The sequence below is a fragment of the Neolamprologus brichardi genome, chromosome 15 (genome assembly GCF_056152115.1).
Source record: "Neolamprologus brichardi isolate AB-2024 chromosome 15, ASM5615211v1, whole genome shotgun sequence".
Lineage (NCBI taxonomy): Eukaryota > Metazoa > Chordata > Actinopteri > Cichliformes > Cichlidae > Neolamprologus > Neolamprologus brichardi.
Window position 1 is genome coordinate 32,262,192 of NC_142118.1, and position 18,292 is coordinate 32,280,483.

Here is an 18,292-nt window from a genome sequence, read left to right on the forward strand (position 1 = left end):
TAGAAAATAGATAGGTAGAAAAAAAATGCAGACTAAACTGCTTTAAAAAAGTACCTGTTGTCCTCTCCTGTGTGACGGTCCACTGCATTCACCAACTCATTGTGGAGAGTCACCAGATAGCTGACCAGCCCTGTGGCACACAGGCCTGGACCCTGCCGACGGGGCAGGAGGTACCTGAGGTCACTGTCCAGGTCCAAATCTCTGCTGCAAAATTCTTCTGGAATTTTTATTTCATCTATAGTTTTGAAAGGACAGATAAATAATTTCTTATTTGCAATGCAGCTTTTTCCATTACTTTGACTTATGTGGTCTATGCACAAAAACACCAATTATTATACTCGACTGTAGCAGACAAAATGATGACTATTGTCATGTAGAGTACACTGTAAATGTATGTTCTCACAGGGCAACTGAAATCAATCAAGAACTGCACTGTTCTCATTTTAAGTTAAATTGAAGACATGTTATTCATTTATTTATCTTTTTAATTTGAACACAATGCACAGAACAAAATAATTTAAGGAGAGACAAGAAAATATGTAATAACATAAATCGATTGAATGTGAAGGTGAGACAAAGAGCAGGTTAGTGCTTTACTTACTGCCGGTCACAGAGACTCTTAGCTCATTCCATGTTTTCAGGAAGGTCTCAATGTGTTTTTGATACCATGGGCTCATGTCTGGAACAAGTAATTTAGAAACAGTGACTAAAAACTTTAAAAAAAGACAAAAGGCAAAGAAACAGTGACTACATTTTTATGACATGAAATGAAACAGAGAGAAAAAAATATGTCAGTTGTCCCTGCAGCAAATATTAACTTTGGTGATAGATTTTGTTTTTGTTTTTCAAATGAATACAAATTAGTACAACAGTCAATTGTTCATATTTTCAGAAAAAGACAAAGTTTAAGTCCATCTAATCTCTGTACCTGTTTGCTGATCAATGAATTCTCTGATGGAACCCGCGACCTCTTCAGTTGCGTTCTGGTACTTTCTCACCAAACGTTTCTGCAGCATTAGGATTTCTGGGAGGAATTTGATATGTCGAAATTCTCTTTCCTGTAAAAAGAAGTTTAGATAAATGGGTATCACATCTTTGGTCATTTCTAATTCTGTTACTGAAAATATTGACCCACTTATTGAAACTTTAAAGAGTAATTTATCATGATTTTATATATAGAATATCAGGATAATACGTGATGCAAAGTAATACTGTAGTTTAATCAAATCTATAGATTTCACAGGTTTGGCTAATCTGTAATTCCAAATTAGCAGCAGGCACAAAGGACGCAGAGTTCAGGATTGTTTGAAATGCACAAGAGCAGTGAATTCCAAATAATTTTGTGAAAGCTTTACATCTGTGAGACACACACCTTCTGCAGGAACCTCCAGAGCAGGGGGAGCTCCTCCTTTTGATCATTAGTCTCCATAATGTGTATGAGGCTGAGCAGCGACAGCCTCTCCCTGCAGCTCCACACTGCTGAGCTGTTGACCTCAGAGCCCTGTTGCAGTGAGGCGAGGAAGCTAAAGTCATCACCGTGGATCGTCCTTATGATGAAGTTGGAAGATACACGGGAGTCATTTCTAATTGTTCCCTTTGCCTCTTGTAGGAGTTGGTCAAGATCCTGGACACAAAATATTGGCAAAGGCAGTTATGTACAAATAAGACTGAGAAAATATCAGTTATAAAATGAAAAAAGTCAAAACATGTAAATAGTGATTTTAAAGAATTACCTTCAACTTTGGTGTCATAATATCTGTAGCCACAGTAGTCTCCCAGGTGTTTCTGGATTCTTTGGATGTAAGGTGAGGGTCAATAGTAGCTAGAAAAAACATTTACATAGCCATTGGTTAAACAGTCAAATACCAGTTTCCATATTTGTTGACATTTAATCCTCACAAACAATTCCTGTCTAAGGAGGTCTGCTTTATTCAAATTATTATTAAGTTTGTTTCACAGTCTTTTGTCCTGCCATGTATGTCTTTTAACAAATGGCTTCCTTACAGTTACTGGCATGTGGTAGTTCTTGAAGTGATCTGAGCACCAAGTGAACAGATGTTACAGTGTCGTCAGCTCCTTTTCCCAGTGCCTGTGACAGCTGTTCAAGATCCTTTATTATGTGCAGCCTGAGAAACAAACTGACATCCTCCACAGGTGGCTGGATTATCTGTTGGACAACCTGAAAAAAAAAATAGTGGATAATAGCATCATACTACATGCAAGACAGCAACATCGTTCATTGAGTTTAACTATTTTGCAGAATATTAATCAGTGAGCTACACACAACCTAAAAAAATGCTAGTATCACCAAGTCACCAAAAGCTGCTTAAATATTACAGCTACTGTACAAAATAGCTTTAGATGCTTTATTTATGATGGTTAAGAGCCTCTAAATTAGAGCTCACCTGAGGCTTCTCTGAGGCTCCCAGCATCATGGCCAGATGTGTAACTAGCCGGACCAGAGTAAAGGGAGTCAGAGACATGTTTTTGGTATCTAAGGCATCTGGGTTATTTCTCCGTTGAGGGTCTCCCAGAATGTGACCGGGACGTGTTTGATCCCTAAAACAACAGATTTGCATGAGTAAAAAGTAGAGTTGTAGAGTAGAGTCTCCCTCCAGTGCAAAACAGGTGACCTTTAGAAGCGCAAGCACACATGTGAAAGTTAATATAGTTAATATAATATTACCCTTGTGCTGCTTTTAGAAAATTAAATTAGTGACAATCAGTTCACAAGGTTATACTATGCATAAAATATGTACTGTTTTTAAGAGTATACTTGAAGTACAGCCATAACAAGACAAATAAACCCACTCTAACAAAAACAGACCAAACTGCTGCCGTTCTAAAACAAACTGAACTCTGCTTCTTATATTACACACGCAGCATCTACAATCTCAAAAGAATCTCTGGAAGAAAAACCAGCAAACACAGCTAACAAAGAAATTAAAGAAAAAAAAACTGTTTTGTATACAACAAACAAAAAAAAGTATTCTGACTGACATTTTGTCTTTGAAGATATGTGTTACTCTTTCTTTGTGGAAAATTTGATATCACTATGTGACAGCCTCTTTTTAATACATACTGGTTGTGAATACTAACCAGTTTTTCTGCAGTATCCATGAAAAAAAAACTGAACTCATTCTTTACAGTTTTTTTTTTAAACTAAACCTTTCCAACACAATGAATACACAGAGTATGTAATGGTACTGGGTCTGTGACCCAGTATTTTGTGTGTTTTAGTTTTATTCTTTGATTATTGTTATTTTCTCAGTGTTTCCTGGTTTATTTTGAAACAGTCTTTGTGTCTTTGTCATTGTGTTTAGTGTCATTTCCCCTGTGGCGTCATTATGTTCATCCCCATGTGTTTCCACTTCCCCTCATCACCTCCTGTGTGCATTTAAGTCCTCTGTTTTCCTTTGTTCATTGTCAGGTCATCTGTTTATTCCACATCATAGTTCTCACAGTCTTCATAGTTTTTATAGTTAGTTTTCCAGTTTACTTGTCATACCTGTTTTGCCTTAGCTTTTGTGTTTTCTCCTTACATCAGCCCAAACAAAGTCTCGCTTTTGTTTAAAGATTCCTTTCTCAGTGTCTGCTTTTTGGTCCATTCTCAAAACACATCGCCGTGACAGAGCAATTCAATGATATCAAACTACTGGTCGGAATCGTCTCGTCAGAATTTTCTGTTCACGGTGCAGTCTCATTGTTAAACTTTTTAAATGCACAAAAATGAAAACTTATAAGTTTAAAAAATTGACAATGGGAATTTAGTTTATTTTACTTCACAAAATAAAGGATAATATTGATTTAAAAAAAACAAAACCCCACTATCATAACAAATGTGCTTCTTTTAACAGATTTACCAATTAAAAAAAACAAACTTGAATGATTTCTGTCGTTCATATTTTATACAAGAGAAAGTTTTGTACAAAATCAATTTATCTGCATTTTTGATGGTTCCCTCGTGCGAAATACCAGAATAATTTCTTTGTAATATTCCAGTATTGTTTTAATAGACAGGACAAATTATATAGCAATTTTTTCTACAAAATTTTACTATATCAATAAAGAGATTTATTTAATGCAGTATTTTGCTTGACAATTACTGACACTCACTCGTGCAACGGAACTTGTGTGAATCCAGACAAGGCTATGTGATATTCCCCTCCAACTTCTTCGCCACACTCCAGACATCGGCCTCTCTCCATGGGCAGGCCGCACTGCAGTGCAAGATTAAACATACAGTATAATTATAAAACATTGAGTCTGTAATCATTGTGAAGAATATATTAACTGGAACAGCATAAAAATGGCTTACCATATCAACACAGCATGGGTGATTATTTGGACAGACTGTGAAAAAGACATAATATAGATTAATCTGTGAATTTATGGTCAAGTTTATGCAAATTACTCCTGAACCAAGTCTTGCTACCTGATAGCCATCTTGGTAAAACATCTGACCAATCTATATTAACTTTTATTCAATAGTCAGCAAAAATGACCAGCTAAATCTTAAAAACCAAACAAACAAAAAAAAATCTCTAGTGAATTTGCCCCATAATGAAGCTTTTTAAAAGCTTTGTGTCCCCTGGAAGTACTACTGCTCGATTGTGGCTCAAGAGTTGGGAGTTTGCCTTGTAATCGGAAGGTTGCCGGTTCAAGCCCCGGCTTGGACAGTCTCGGTCGTTGTGTCCTTGGGCAAGACACTTCACCCATTGCCTACTGGTGGTGGTCAGAGGGCCCGGTGGCGCCAGTGTCCGGCAGGTTCGCCTCTGTCAGTGTGCCCCAGGGTGGCTGTGGCTACAATGTAGCTGCCATCACCAGTGTGCGAATGGGTGGATGACTGAATGTGTAAAGCTTTGGGGTCCTTAGGGACTAGTAAAGCGCTATACAAATACAGGCCATTAACCATTTGGTGGAGCAGAATTCTACCAAAGATTTCAATTCAGGGTTGTTTTGGGTGCCATATCTCTTTTTCATAATGTCTTTCAACTCATTTAAGGTTTAGCATGATGACTGAAATACAGGTCATATTTCCTGGTGAGGAGAGGAAATCATATAAAGGTTGTCAAATTGTCAGAATACCCAGTTACAAGAAAAGATAATTAAAAATGAATTTACTTGCATATATGAAAGGAATGATACTTACCATACCAAGTGAGCTGGCCCTGATAGTGTGTTTCTTGTTGTTGTATGGCTGCCTGGGCAACAGCTAACATGTCATCAGGCATTGTGGGTATAAAAGCCCTCTGTAGGTTAAATTAAGTGAAAATCTAAGAAATGCCATAAAGGTAACATGAATCTTATCTTGCTGAAGTTATCCATTGCAGAGAGTAAGCAGCACAGATGTATCCTTCTTCTATTTTTGAGTGTTATTGTGTTTGCTGAGTTGTATTCCTGGAGCCATTAAAGACTAGCTTAGCTTTCATCTGCTTCGTTTTAACATCTGCCTTAACTATGACATTATCTCAGAGTATCTGTAATGGGAATAATATCTAATATGTGGGAGTTGTGATGATTTAATGGTTAATATAAAAAAAAGATTTTAAATGTGTTGGTCACTGTCCATCCTTGAGCACTATTTTGAAATAACAATTCCCAAAACGGTTTACTTTTTGTAGATAAACCTGACTCCATATTACATAGCTCAAAGGCACATTAGCATACCACTATCTTATCCAAACCTAGTCATTTCTGGAAATAAAACTAAAATCAAGGGTTTGAAATGTGATTCCACAAGCTAATGGGTAAAACCATGTGGCTAAATCAATCTTTTATATACAATCACACTGTTTACCTGCATATTTTCAGGTGACAGACCAATGTGTTTCAGTGGCATCAGCAGAGGATGATTCCCTGTGAGCAGCACAGCTGCTAGATGGATGATCAGCTCGATGACAGTGTTTTCCTCAATGGTATTACCAGGTTGGATGGTAAGAGCTCCCAGTCTGTTATAAATCAATGCTGACGCAAAATTTCTTACTTCTCTTTGAGGCAGGTATCTTGAGCCGTTAATGAGGTCATCAAATCCATTACATTGCTGTTGGGGATACAGAAAACAACTAAGAGAAGCAACACACTTTTTTTTTTTTTTACTGTGTAACAGTATCAATAATAATAAATGTATCTATGTGCAAAATGGGTTTAAAAACATAAACAGCTGTGGGATACTGTTTGTCCATGATTTGAACTGGGGAACAAATTGTGGCAGGGTAAGCCTGATATTTGTATCCCACTGTATTTTTTTATATATATATAAAGAGATAATATCACCAAAATTTCATTATAAGAAGTGTTTGTGAACTAAATTCAATAATTTGGGATGCTGTTTGTCCGTGATTTGGACAGCCCAGTGCGTGCTCCCGACGCAGGGGAAACAAATTCTGTTGGGGAGACCTACCTTGGCACCGCCGTTGTGCAGGCGAAGCCAAAGGCAAGATATATTTCATCATATTTTCTAGTCTTTGGTTTCGAAGGAAGTTGGTTTTGGAAGCAATTTTGGAAGTTTGGCGATGCTTCATTCTCTGCTTTGCATTTGTGTGGGAGCCCCGTCAAAAACCCGTCCATTATGCTAGTAGTGTCCGAGCATCCTTTTTTTAAAAATTCTTACCGCGCCCCCACTTTGGGAACCTCTGCCTTAATACATTAGCAAGGTAATCTGTGATATAATAGTCTAACTAGCTGTAGATATTGACAGTTAACCATGTCATACACAGATCAAGCCCTCTAATTTAGCATTTTTTAAATTAATATTTTAATATGCTTTATGATAAATCAAGATGTAGGCCAGTGTTTTAGCTTAGCTTGGGCCAGGTCTGGCAATGATACCACTGTTTATCCAATGGCATGCCATATTTGGCTTGATTGTGGTTTGGGTTAAGTGGCCCAGGCTCATAGAAAACAGGTCTGGCCCGGATCTGGCATCAAGCTGGCACTTCCGACTGACTGGTGTCATGGCAGCGTGTATGTTACGGTCCTAGCTGGGCCTCCTGAAACTGCCCTTGTGTGGGTGTGGTGTTTTCTCTCTGCCTCTTCCTCTCTTGCTCCAACCCTCTGTCTCTCTCTTGCTCTTCTCTCTCCCCAGGACACAGCTGCTGCTCATTGGCCTCATTTACCACCTGGGCCCAGTCAGCAATCACCTGTCTGAGGTCATATAAGCTGGGGATGAACTGGCTGTATGAGGGTGGTTTTCTCTGGTGTAGCCGCTTTGTGGTCTAGGTGTGTGATTGGCCTGCCTGTGGTGTGGAGTTGTGGAAGCAGTATGCAGTGTAACTGCTTCACGTGAGTAGTGTGGGCTTGTGGGCCTCAGCAGCAGTAAAGCTAGCTGCTGACGTAACGGTGTATGTCAACCAGATGTGGGCCAGGTCTGGCAATGATGGCAGTTTTTATGTTCCTATTTTCCTATTTTAGTTAGAAGACACAAATGCCATGTTGCAATATTATACTGCTATGGTAGCCAATGTTTCAAATGCAGGTTTGTGAGTGTACTCATGTTTACCAATGGGATTTGGGATTTTATTCATGAGTGATGTTAAGGTGGAGTGCAACTTGGACCGGCAGATTGGTGTAGCCTCAGCAGTAATGCACTGTACCAGACTGTTATAGAGAAGAGAGAACCAAGATGTAATTTCAGTTATCTGCATTCCAGCACTCACCTATGGTCATGAAATCTTGGGAGTGACCAAAAGAGCAGGGTCACGAGTACAAATGACCAGTGATGGGAATAACGGTGTTATATGTAATGGTGGAGCTAAGGGGGCAAAACAATCACATGAGTGCTGCTGTTTGGCTGAGGAAGAATAAAGTAGTTGTAGTAAACCAATCACATGACCACTTCAAGATGACAAAGCAACAAGGTGATATATACCAGTTTTTAAATTGTGTTGATAGGCCACGTAAAACCAGAGTCATGATAAACAATATATACGAGTTGTGTTTTCCTGAATACTTTCATCACGTTTACTGTGTAAGGGCAGCGCTAGCAAGCACTCTCTACATATAACCAAAAAATAAAAAAATAAAACAAAAACCAGCCCTTTCGTGTTGGTGGAAAAATGTACAATGTCGACCAATCAAAAAATGATATGGCAACATGACATTTGGTTGTTTAGGAAGAGGGGGAAGTTTTAGAAGTGACGGCGAGAAAGAGAGAGACGGAAAGAAAGAGAGCGGAAATGAGAGGGAGCGAGTTTTGAGATGTGAGACATTTGTGACGTTTAACGTGTTTGGAGTGTGTAGTTAATGTGTTGTCTTGTGTAGTTGGTGTGTAGTGTAGTGGATAGTTTTGTGTTGTGGGTCAGAATATTGAGGCGACTGCTGAATGTTACAGGTGCTGCCAAAAAGTCACCAAAGGCAGATTACAGTGTAAATGCTGTCTCCAGGTAGAAAACAGGAGGAGTGATACACCTGCTGCTGTCAGACCTGCAGGTATCAGGCTGTGATGTTCTCCTTTATAGTGGACAGAAATTATTTTTTGGAGTGGCACAAATAATTTGTGTGGCATCTTATTGAATTCAGAACACCTGATTGTTATGTAAATAGTTTGAAATGGTTAGTTAAAAAAAGGGTAAAAGGTAAATGGCTGTAAATAACTTTGTTGTTTGCAAAACTTGTGCATATGATTTTGAAATTTACAATTTATATTTGCATTTAAAGTTATGAAAAACATGTTTGTGGTTGTTACAGTAAAAACTAACTTTTTCTACTCGGATTTTATGTTTTTGTCTGATTTTAGATCAGTTTTGCTAATATAGTATGTCAAAATGAAAACATAACTGTAAATTCAGACACATGAGGTTGTGCTGAAAATGATGATACCAAACAAGGCAAATTAAATAGTTTTTAAAGGTGAAATGTAGAGGGAAAATCAAAAGTAGTCAAAAATATGCCAATTATATCCTGGACCCCAGAGGGTTAAACTTTTTTTTTAAGTAACGCAATAGTTACTTTTCCTAGTAATTAATTACTGTTAGAATCTTGTAACTCATTTACTAACTCAGTTACTTTTTTGAATAAGTAACTAGTGAGTATAATTGCCCAACTTGCCCAACACTGCAAATGACTAAATTACTTTCTTCTGCAAGGTGGCTGGACTCAGATTTAGAGCTAGGATTAGGAATTAAGACATTGTGATAGAGCGTAGAGTAGAGCTGTTTCTTAAAATTATTATCTCCACTGGAGACAAACTAAGTTAGCAGTGTCTAAATGCATTTTCTCCAGATTCTAATTTTGCCACTGTTCATACCTTGGGAGTAGGATGAAGACCCCTGTTTTCAGATCTGTACAGAGTTGTAACCTCTCGGAAAAGAGCCAGCAGGAGGAACACTGTCCGATTCCTTCGTGTAGCCATACATTTCTAGTGTATTTCAAATAAAAACAATAATAAAAATCTCAAGTATAAATAAAGATGCAAGAAAAAATGGGCATATAGAGTACAGCACTATGGTGAGTACAATAACTATACAACTAAGCATTTACGGTCTTAGCAGTGATACTGTACAACATCACTTGCAGTGCTCTATGAATAATGAGAAATGTTTCAATAAACTACCCACCCACGGTTTCATCAAAACAATATAACAGTAATAGGTAGATGAAACATGAAGGAGTGTCCGTAATATATTTATTACAGGACAGAAATACCTCACAGACTTCTTCTATCTGCTCGATGTTGCTGTCTACTAGTGCCTTGGCAACTGCATCTCTCACAGCCTTGTACTCCTCTCCATACACAAGATACTGGTCCATCAGGCCTCCATCTTCATTCTTTTGACACTGTGAATGAAATTACAAAGCAAATATGTTTAAGTACATAAATTAGACATGAGTTATTCTGGTGACTATGAATTAGTTGGATAACTGGCATAAGTTGTACACCATGGTTTGTTTCAGTGTTTGTAAATGAAAAGCTACAATCAAATAATTAATGTCTGTGCTATGGGTGGACCTTGCAGTTCCATGCCCATTCAAACTTGAAAGAGTAGTTGTCAAACAGCTAACTGATATCTACAGTTAGCTGTTTGAATTCTGATATCTAGTTAATATCTACAGTTAGCTGTTTTTGTTTCATCTACAGAGGAATGGCTTATTTGAAGAGTTTCAGTCAGGTTTCAGAGCTCATCACAGCACAGAAACCGCTTTAGTGAAGGTTACAAATGATCTTCTTATGGCCTCTGACAGTGGACTCATCTTTGTGCTTGTTCTGCTAGACCTCAGTGCCGCGTTCGATACTGTAGACTATAATATCCTATTAGAACGATTAGAGCATGCTGTAGGTAATATGGGTACTGCGCTGCAGTGGTTTGTATCATATCTATAGACAACTTGTTCATGTAGCTGTAGCTCAGGTGGCAGAGCAGCTCAGCCACTAACTAGAAGGTTGGTGGTTTGATCCCAGGCTGCTCCAGTCTGCATACCAGATACTAACCCCATGTTGCTCTCCGATGCATCCATCGGAATGTGAATGTGTATGAATGTTAGATACTTAGCACTTAAGAAGGTGTGATTGGGTGAATGCATTAGTGCTTTGAGTGCTCAGACAGAGTAGAAAAGCGCTATATAAGAACCAGTCCATTTACCAAATGGATAGAACTCTTCACACAATAAGGTTAATTATGGAGTTCCACAGGGTTCAGTGTTAGGACCAATTCCGTTTACATTATACATGCTTCCCTTAGGCAGTATTATCAGAAGACATAGCATACATTTTCACTACTATGCAGATGACACCCAACTCTATCTATCGATGAAGCCAGACAACACACACCAATCAGTTAAACTGCCGGAATGTCTTAAAGGCCTGGATGGCCTTTAAATTTTCTGCTTCTAAATTCAGATAAAACTGAGGTTATTGTACTCGGCCCAAATATGGTATCTAACCAGAGTCTTACTCTGGATGGCATTACCATTTTGATCAGGATATGTCCTTCAACGCACATATTAAACAAATATGTAGGACTGCTTTCCTCCATTTGCACAATATATCTAAAATTAGAAATATCCTGTCTCAGAGTGATGCTGAAAAACTAGTTCATACATTTAGTACTTTTAGGCTGGACTACTGTAATTCATTATTATCAGGATGTCCTAAAAAACTCCCTGAAAAGCCTTCAGTTAATCTAAAATGCTGCAGCAAGAGTACTGACAGGGACTAGAAAGAGAGAGCAGATTTCTCCTGTTTTGGCTTCCCTTCATTGGCTCCCTGTTAAATCCAGAATTGATTCAAAATCTTATTCCTCACATACAAGGTGTTAAATAATCAGGCCCCATCTTATCTTAATGACCTGATAGTACCATATCACCCCATTAGAGCACTTCGCTCTCGCACTGCAGGCCTACTTGTTGTTCCTAGAGTATTTAAAAGTAGAACGGGACGCAGAGCCTTCAGTTTTCAGGCCCCTCTTCTATGGAACCAGCTTCCAGTTTGGATTCAGGAGACAGACACTATCTCTACTTTTAAGATTAGGCTTAAAACTTTCCTTTTTGCTAAAGCATATAGTTAGGGCTGGACCAGGTGACCCTGAATCCACCCTTAGTTATGCTGCAATAGGTGTAGGCTGCTGGGGGATTCCCATGATGCATTGAGTATTTATTTCTCACTCACTATGTGTTAATAGACCTCTCTGCATTGTATGATACTTGTTATTAATCTCTGTCTCTCTTCCACAGCATGTCTTTTATCCTTTCTTCCTTCTCTCACTCTTACCGGTTGCGGCAGATGGCCCCGCCCTTCCCCAAGCCTGGTTCTGCCGGAGGTTTCTTCCTGTTAAAAGGGAGTTTTTCCTTCCCACTGTCACCAAAGTGCTTGCTCATAGGGGGTCATGTGATTGTTGGATTGTTCTCTGTATGTATTATTGTAGGGTCTACCTTAAATATAAAGCTCCTTGAGACAACTGTTGTTGTGATTTGGCGCTATATAAATAAAATTGATTTGAATTGAAAATGGTCACTGTGCTTCCCCGGCTGAAGTCTACTGTCACTAGTAAAGTAAAATTGAGTCATTCAGTTTGGTTATAAAAAAACAAACATACAAATTCATATACTATGCATTAAATCTCAAGCAATTGATTTGCCCAATATCAGTTTAGTGCATCTGAAGCAAAAAAAAAAAAAGTAACTATCATGAAGCAAACACCAACCCCTTCATGGCTAAGCTGCTGTTCACCTGACATTTACCCCAGTGATTTTGAAGTGGATAGCCAGACAGTCCTCAGGGCCATTTTACTAGGATTGTCATTCCATATGCAGTAATTTATCTGCTGGTATGGTTGTCTTCCAGGACTCCCTGCCCTTCCATATGCATAAGTGGAAAGCTTAAAGGCAGGGAGAGCTGCAGCATGAAAGTCTTATGGATCAGGGATCAAAGACATCAAATATAAAGTTGGTTAAGTAAGCATGAACTGGACCTGGACTGGCTTGCAGAGGCAGTAGCAGCAGCTAAATAGATGACCTAAATGCTATCAACTGATTTACCCAGATGGCTGGCTGAGCTTTACTAACTGGACAACTAATGCTCAGTTCATGTTGATTTAACTTCAAGCTGACAGTAGGACAAATGATGCTATGATGAACTTGTGTCCATTTGAAACTCTTTCACTACTCATCCATTTAAATGCCACTACTGCATGTCATCACTTTGTGTCTTCATTCTCCAGTTGCGCTTTTCCCTGTTTGCTGTTTGTATTATCTCTAGGGTCTTCTTTTTTGTTTTCTTTCCCTTTAACACAACTGGTTTCTACCACATCTTGCTCATACTGTAGTCTCCCATGCTGGCACTGTTGGTTGACTTCTGGCACGATAAGACGTATGTCATCCAGATATGGGCCAGGCCTGGCATAGATGGCACTGTCTATGTGATGGCATGCCATATCTGGCTCGATTGTGGTTTGTTGTATGTGGCCCAGACTCAGAAAACAGATCTGGCCCGGATCTGGTGTCAAGTCGACATCAAGCTGGCTGACTTCTGGCATGGTAAGTGGTATGTCATCCAGATATGGACCAGGCCTGGCGTAGATGGCACTGTTTATGTGATGGCATGCCACTTCTGGCCCGATTATGGTTTGGTTTATGTGGCCAAGGCTCATGGAAAACAGGTCTGGCTGAGATTCCAGCATCAAGCTGGAACTTCTGACTGACCGGTGTCATGGCAGGGTATATGTCAACCAGATGTGGGCCAGGTCTGGCAGGGATGGCACTATTTATGTTCCTATTTTCCTATTTTAGTTAGAAGACCAAAATGCCATGTTGCAATACTGTACTGCTACAGTAGCCAACATTTCAAATGCAGATTTGTTTGTGATAGTGATGTGTCGGTCGCGAACGAAACGGCTCTTAGAGCCGACTCTTTGAAGTGAACGACGCAAGCCGGGTTTTTTTTTTCCCCAGTAGCACAGGAACAGAGCTGGAGGGAAAGAGAAAGAAAGAGACCCAGGGACAACAACGTTACATTAGAAAGGTATAATAATCATCCACAACTATTTTCAGTTGCGGATGATAAAGGATTCAGAAAGTTTATTCATGCAGGCCTATGTGACAGAGAATGCGCATGTTCTTTTTGTTTTCATATTTTAATTTATATTTAATTGTGTTGTGGTTTGCAGTGTTTTGTGTTGTTTCACTTTAAATTTGTTTAAAAGGAAAAAGCTGAAAATTTAAATAGTTAAAAGTTGAAATGTAAATAGTTGGTTTTTGTATTATATAATTTATTTATTGTTGTTATGTGGAGTGAATAAATAAAAATATTGTGGTGGGGCGTAGTCTGCGGTGCCGTGCAGGTGCGTCCGCCCTCCCTGCATGGCCTTAATCATCCTTAATCATGCCCGTCGAGTTAAAAACACGGGGACTCAGGGGTTGGGGTGTGTTGTGATTTGAATTAAATGGCTCTAAGTGATGATCTGTGGTCCCGCCGTGCCTTATTCACACCACACTGGTGCTGAAACCCAGGAGGCGGCACGGCGGGTCCTTACCGGAACCAGGGAAGGGAGGAGCTGGCCTAGAGGGTGGCTGAAATGGCGGCCGCCTAGCGGGAGCAGGCGGTGGAGGTGCGTCGCCAGCAGGCGGAGGTGCGTCGCCAGCAAGAAGAGCTGCGGGACCAGACCGAGCGCCACCTGGAAAGGATTGGGGAGCTGGCGGCGCTGCTCTGGGCCTGGGCGCCACCCCCACAGGTGTGTCCCGAGGGCAGTGAAGCAGTGGAGGAGCCGCGTGAGGCACCTCATCAGCCGGAGGTGGCAGACAGATAATTTAAAAAAGTATCTTAAGCACTAATTTGCTACACATTGCTTACATATCATCTGTTTTATAATGTCTAATAAGCCTCATACAGTTAAGCACAATCACTACATGACTGAAACACAAGCTTACATATATGCCTGAATTAAAACAGTTGAGATGTTAGAACACTTTTATTTTTACTTTACACTCAAAACTTACAATAGACAGCTGGGGTTTTAGAAGGGACTTAAACAAATATTTAATATATAATCGGATCATGTTTGGGACAGCTTTCAGAATCTCAACTTATTAACATGCTGTTTTTATTCCCAGTGAAAATGTTTCCTCCTGAATTTAAATATTTTTAATGTTAGATTTAATTCAGAGTCAGCTAATCTCAGCCAAACCAATTTACTCAGGAACAAATAGAACACTGAAATAAACCAAACATTAACATTTATCTAAGTGACTTATATATCATGTTTAACCTGAGTAGCGAAAGACCACAGTGGTTTTGAAAACGATGTGCTGTGAGTCCGCTGTTCTCGTCAGCTCTAGTGAACCTTGACCTCCCGGTCTGCTATCAAGCTGGTGTGTAACAAACGTCTCAGAAAATGTCGGAGCACTTTTGCAAATATGTGATGTTTTGATAAATCAAGCAGATATTTAAAGTTTACAGAACTACATTTTCTCCTGAAAATAACTTAAAAATTTATTTTGTGATCCAGAAAGTAGTATTTAGAAGTTTTTAGTGTTTTAGTTTTGGACGAAATGCATTCTGGGATATTTGGCTGTACCAAGTCCACACAAGTCACAACCGATGCATGCTCGATAAAATGGAAGGAGCAAGAGCACATCTGGAAATTTTTATTGTTCTCGGCTTGATGCGTACTTTGAATTGGAACAGTACTTTGTCTCCGACAGATGACGTATCACAAGATCACGAGAATGCAGGAACACACAAGTACACATATTGAGACACGGCCCCGCCATTACTCCAATGACTGTCCTTTAGTATTTTTCCATCCCCCTCCCAACAACAACCCAGTACAAACGTTTCTACTGTCTAAAATGTTGTAGGATCTTTACCTTATATAATAAAGTGCCATGAAATAACTTTTGATGTAATTTCATACTCTGGAGAAAAGTACATGAATTTATTTTTTGACTCATATTTTTGCCAGTAAAATAACTCATGACTGTTGAAGTACCTGCTGAAGTATCTCTTCAGGGAAAAGCCAGAAGAACTCAGGTTGTTTCACCATCGTTTGAACGTACTCAACACCCTGTGATTCGCTGAGCTTGCGGATGAGGTAAACACGGTACCAGTTATTCCCACTGTCCTCACAGAGCTTTATAACCATGTTTAGAAAATCTTCTGCTCCATCTGGGACATGGTTGCCTGCAACAACGACAGACTGGTTGTTTTAGTTCCTAAGCACTGCAAACTATAGTAGTTCAATGCAGTAGTGAAGTTATATCTCACCTGACAGTCTGTCACTGATGAGCTGGGAAGCCATGATGAGGGTCACACGCAGTCGGGCAATATGCTGGAGGTGTTGAATAGAGACTGTTGCTGGGGCAGAAGTGACTTCAGCCAAAAAGGACTGCAGGAACTGTGTTTCATTAATGAAACACTGTAACTCTGCAGCTTTGTTGCCCTCCTGAGGCATTTTCTCCCAGATGGAGTCCTGCAAATATCACCAGTTAACTGTCACTTCATCTGACGTCTATCAGCAACAAGCAAAAAAAACCAAGGAGTTTGTCATACTGCTGGTATTCAAACTGTGCCCTGTTCAGATATAGCTGGATAACTACATATGTTTGAGAATACATAAACAACTCCAGTAGACTGAAACTACTTTTACATTTACATTAAATCCAGCAGAGAGGACTCCTCCTTCTGCTGATCACCAGTTTAAGTTTCATTCCAGAAGGAGAATATTTACATTATGTTAGTGGGTTTCACGTTCATGTTCACAACTATAAGTAGAAAAAAGACCAAACAGTAGAAAACAGAATTTCAGATGTCCTTTTAGAGACTTTTGTTTTTGGAGAATAATACATGCTCCCTAAAAGGTTGTGGTTATTCTTCAGTTACCACTTGCTTTAGAAAAATTTAAAAAATGTCTTTATAAATCCTTTTTTATTCCTAAAAAGGTGAAACCTTCTTCTCATCAGTTTATTTGTATAATGTAACACTATTACATATTATTTCCAAAGGTTTTTTTTCTAGTTTTACCTCCAAACAGTTGATGTATAAGGCATAGAGCTCTGTTTTATCCACATCATCAACAAATCTGCTTTCTTCAACAGATGACAAATGCTGCTGCAAATATTTCATGACCTCTTCAAAGCTGAAACACAGTTAGGTCAATCATAGAGGGTAAGGTAAACAAGTTCAAGTCTTTTCACACATTTTATCACTAAACATGCAAAATTCCCAATGCTGAGAAACTTTTCAACACTGCTCAAAACATTGAAACATCTATGTTAATTCAGACTAAGAGTAATTTTACAGTGACATATTTATAGTAGGATGCCTACCTGAATTTCAGTAGCAGTTTGAGAATTACAGATCGCACAACTGGGTTTTTATCTGGAGACTCGTCAAAAGGTGATAAAGCTTTGGTGTGAATCTCTTTCTGATCTGTTTGGAAAATAATCTAAAGTTAACATTAAAAAAGACCGAGAGTAATTTATTCTAGCAGATTTTGATCACTTTTTTTGTAATTTTTGAAATCTGGAAGGAAATGATTTATATTATTTATGGTTGTAGTGATCACATGAGAAATTATCCCTGGATTCCAGATTCTTTAGAGAAGAAGGTGAAAACCCCCCAAAGTGGTACCTGTCTCAGTCATCAGGTAGGAAAAAAGGTGGGCGATGACACCTCCATCTGGAGGTGTATTGTCCTTGAAGCACATAGTAGAGAGCAGATCAATAAAGAAACCGTTGCAACGTTGCCTGAATCCTGCATTTTTCTTGATAGATGCTCTGGAGAGATACAAAATGTAAATTAAGCATATGTATATGCACTATGCCAAACGTTAAGCTTTGTAACCTGATTCCCCAGAACTGATTCTCTCTCAGGATGTCAATGTGCTTACTGATACTGTGTTTTATGCACACTACAAAACAATATATTTAATTATAAAGTGAAACTCTTGAGATTGAGACTCTCTTTTGCAAGAGTGTCCTGGGATGACATAGCATTAACTTAGTTTTTATTTTCACAGCAGAAGAAACCTGAGCTCCCAGAGAAAACCTTCACCAGCACAGGTTAAATATGCAACCTCAACAAAGAACAACCTTACCCAGGTTTGAACCCATGACCATGTTGCTGTGAGGCAAAAGTGCAACAAGCCACTGTACTGCTATATTTGAAAATGTTGTAGAACGAATGGGTGACACATCGCTTATAAGTGGCAGCCTGTAACTATATTTCATAAAGGCAAATATGGCAATCCTGCCATAACAGTTTGAACCAGGGAAGGGGCAAAAGGAGCCAATCTTGTTACCCTGACGCATACAGACAGTAGTAGGTTCCACCTGTGAGATGTTTTGCATATCTACTTATTATCAATTAGGTAATTCCTTCAAATACTCTAGTAGGATAAGCCTGTAACACGTATCATGTCAGCACTCTGGATTGAACCTTTGCTGAAGCCTTAAGATTGAAAAACTTTACACATACTCTTTAAGTTTAAAGCTGTTTAAGGTATTTCTGAGAAGGTTGTAATATAAAGCAGCTGTATAGTTATGAATGTGAAAAACAGCCTGTGAATGTTTACACGTGTGTTATCAGCTATTTACACAAATAAACAATCTCACCTTGTGTCTTCAGAAACATGTGGCTGGAAGTCATCTGGTAATTGTTGGCGGCAGGTGGGACAGAACGCCGGTCCTGCATCAAGGCTTTCCTTGATACACGTTAAGCAGTAGATGTGATAGCATGGCAGCCCCACTGGTTCTAGAGGCTCTCTCATGCACACCCCACATTCACCTCCAAACCTTCAGGAAAATGCAACCAACATCAATCAAATTATCTTTAAATTCTTCCATATTTCATATAAATTAA

At 39.1% G+C, this 18,292-nt stretch overlaps 1 protein-coding gene across 1 annotated transcript in view; it reads right to left on the reverse strand.

The window, feature by feature from the left end:
- Positions 1 to 18,292, reverse strand: part of LOC102787537 (E3 ubiquitin-protein ligase rnf213-alpha-like) — a 50,766-nt gene that overhangs the window by 3,639 nt on the left and 28,835 nt on the right. The window contains exons 28-46 of the mRNA XM_087852877.1: positions 18,046 to 18,225; positions 17,048 to 17,208; positions 16,759 to 16,861; positions 16,454 to 16,568; positions 15,698 to 15,902; positions 15,423 to 15,613; positions 9,646 to 9,768; positions 9,248 to 9,358; positions 5,801 to 6,043; positions 5,153 to 5,252; positions 4,319 to 4,353; positions 4,117 to 4,220; positions 2,406 to 2,559; positions 2,005 to 2,179; positions 1,734 to 1,822; positions 1,373 to 1,624; positions 921 to 1,058; positions 602 to 677; positions 55 to 235 (exon numbers count right to left, since the gene is read on the reverse strand). Of these exons, the coding sequence (XP_087709003.1) occupies positions 55 to 235; positions 602 to 677; positions 921 to 1,058; positions 1,373 to 1,624; positions 1,734 to 1,822; positions 2,005 to 2,179; positions 2,406 to 2,559; positions 4,117 to 4,220; positions 4,319 to 4,353; positions 5,153 to 5,252; positions 5,801 to 6,043; positions 9,248 to 9,358; positions 9,646 to 9,768; positions 15,423 to 15,613; positions 15,698 to 15,902; positions 16,454 to 16,568; positions 16,759 to 16,861; positions 17,048 to 17,208; positions 18,046 to 18,225 (2,736 nt within the window). The remainder of the gene's footprint in view (positions 1 to 54; positions 236 to 601; positions 678 to 920; positions 1,059 to 1,372; positions 1,625 to 1,733; positions 1,823 to 2,004; positions 2,180 to 2,405; positions 2,560 to 4,116; positions 4,221 to 4,318; positions 4,354 to 5,152; positions 5,253 to 5,800; positions 6,044 to 9,247; positions 9,359 to 9,645; positions 9,769 to 15,422; positions 15,614 to 15,697; positions 15,903 to 16,453; positions 16,569 to 16,758; positions 16,862 to 17,047; positions 17,209 to 18,045; positions 18,226 to 18,292) is intronic.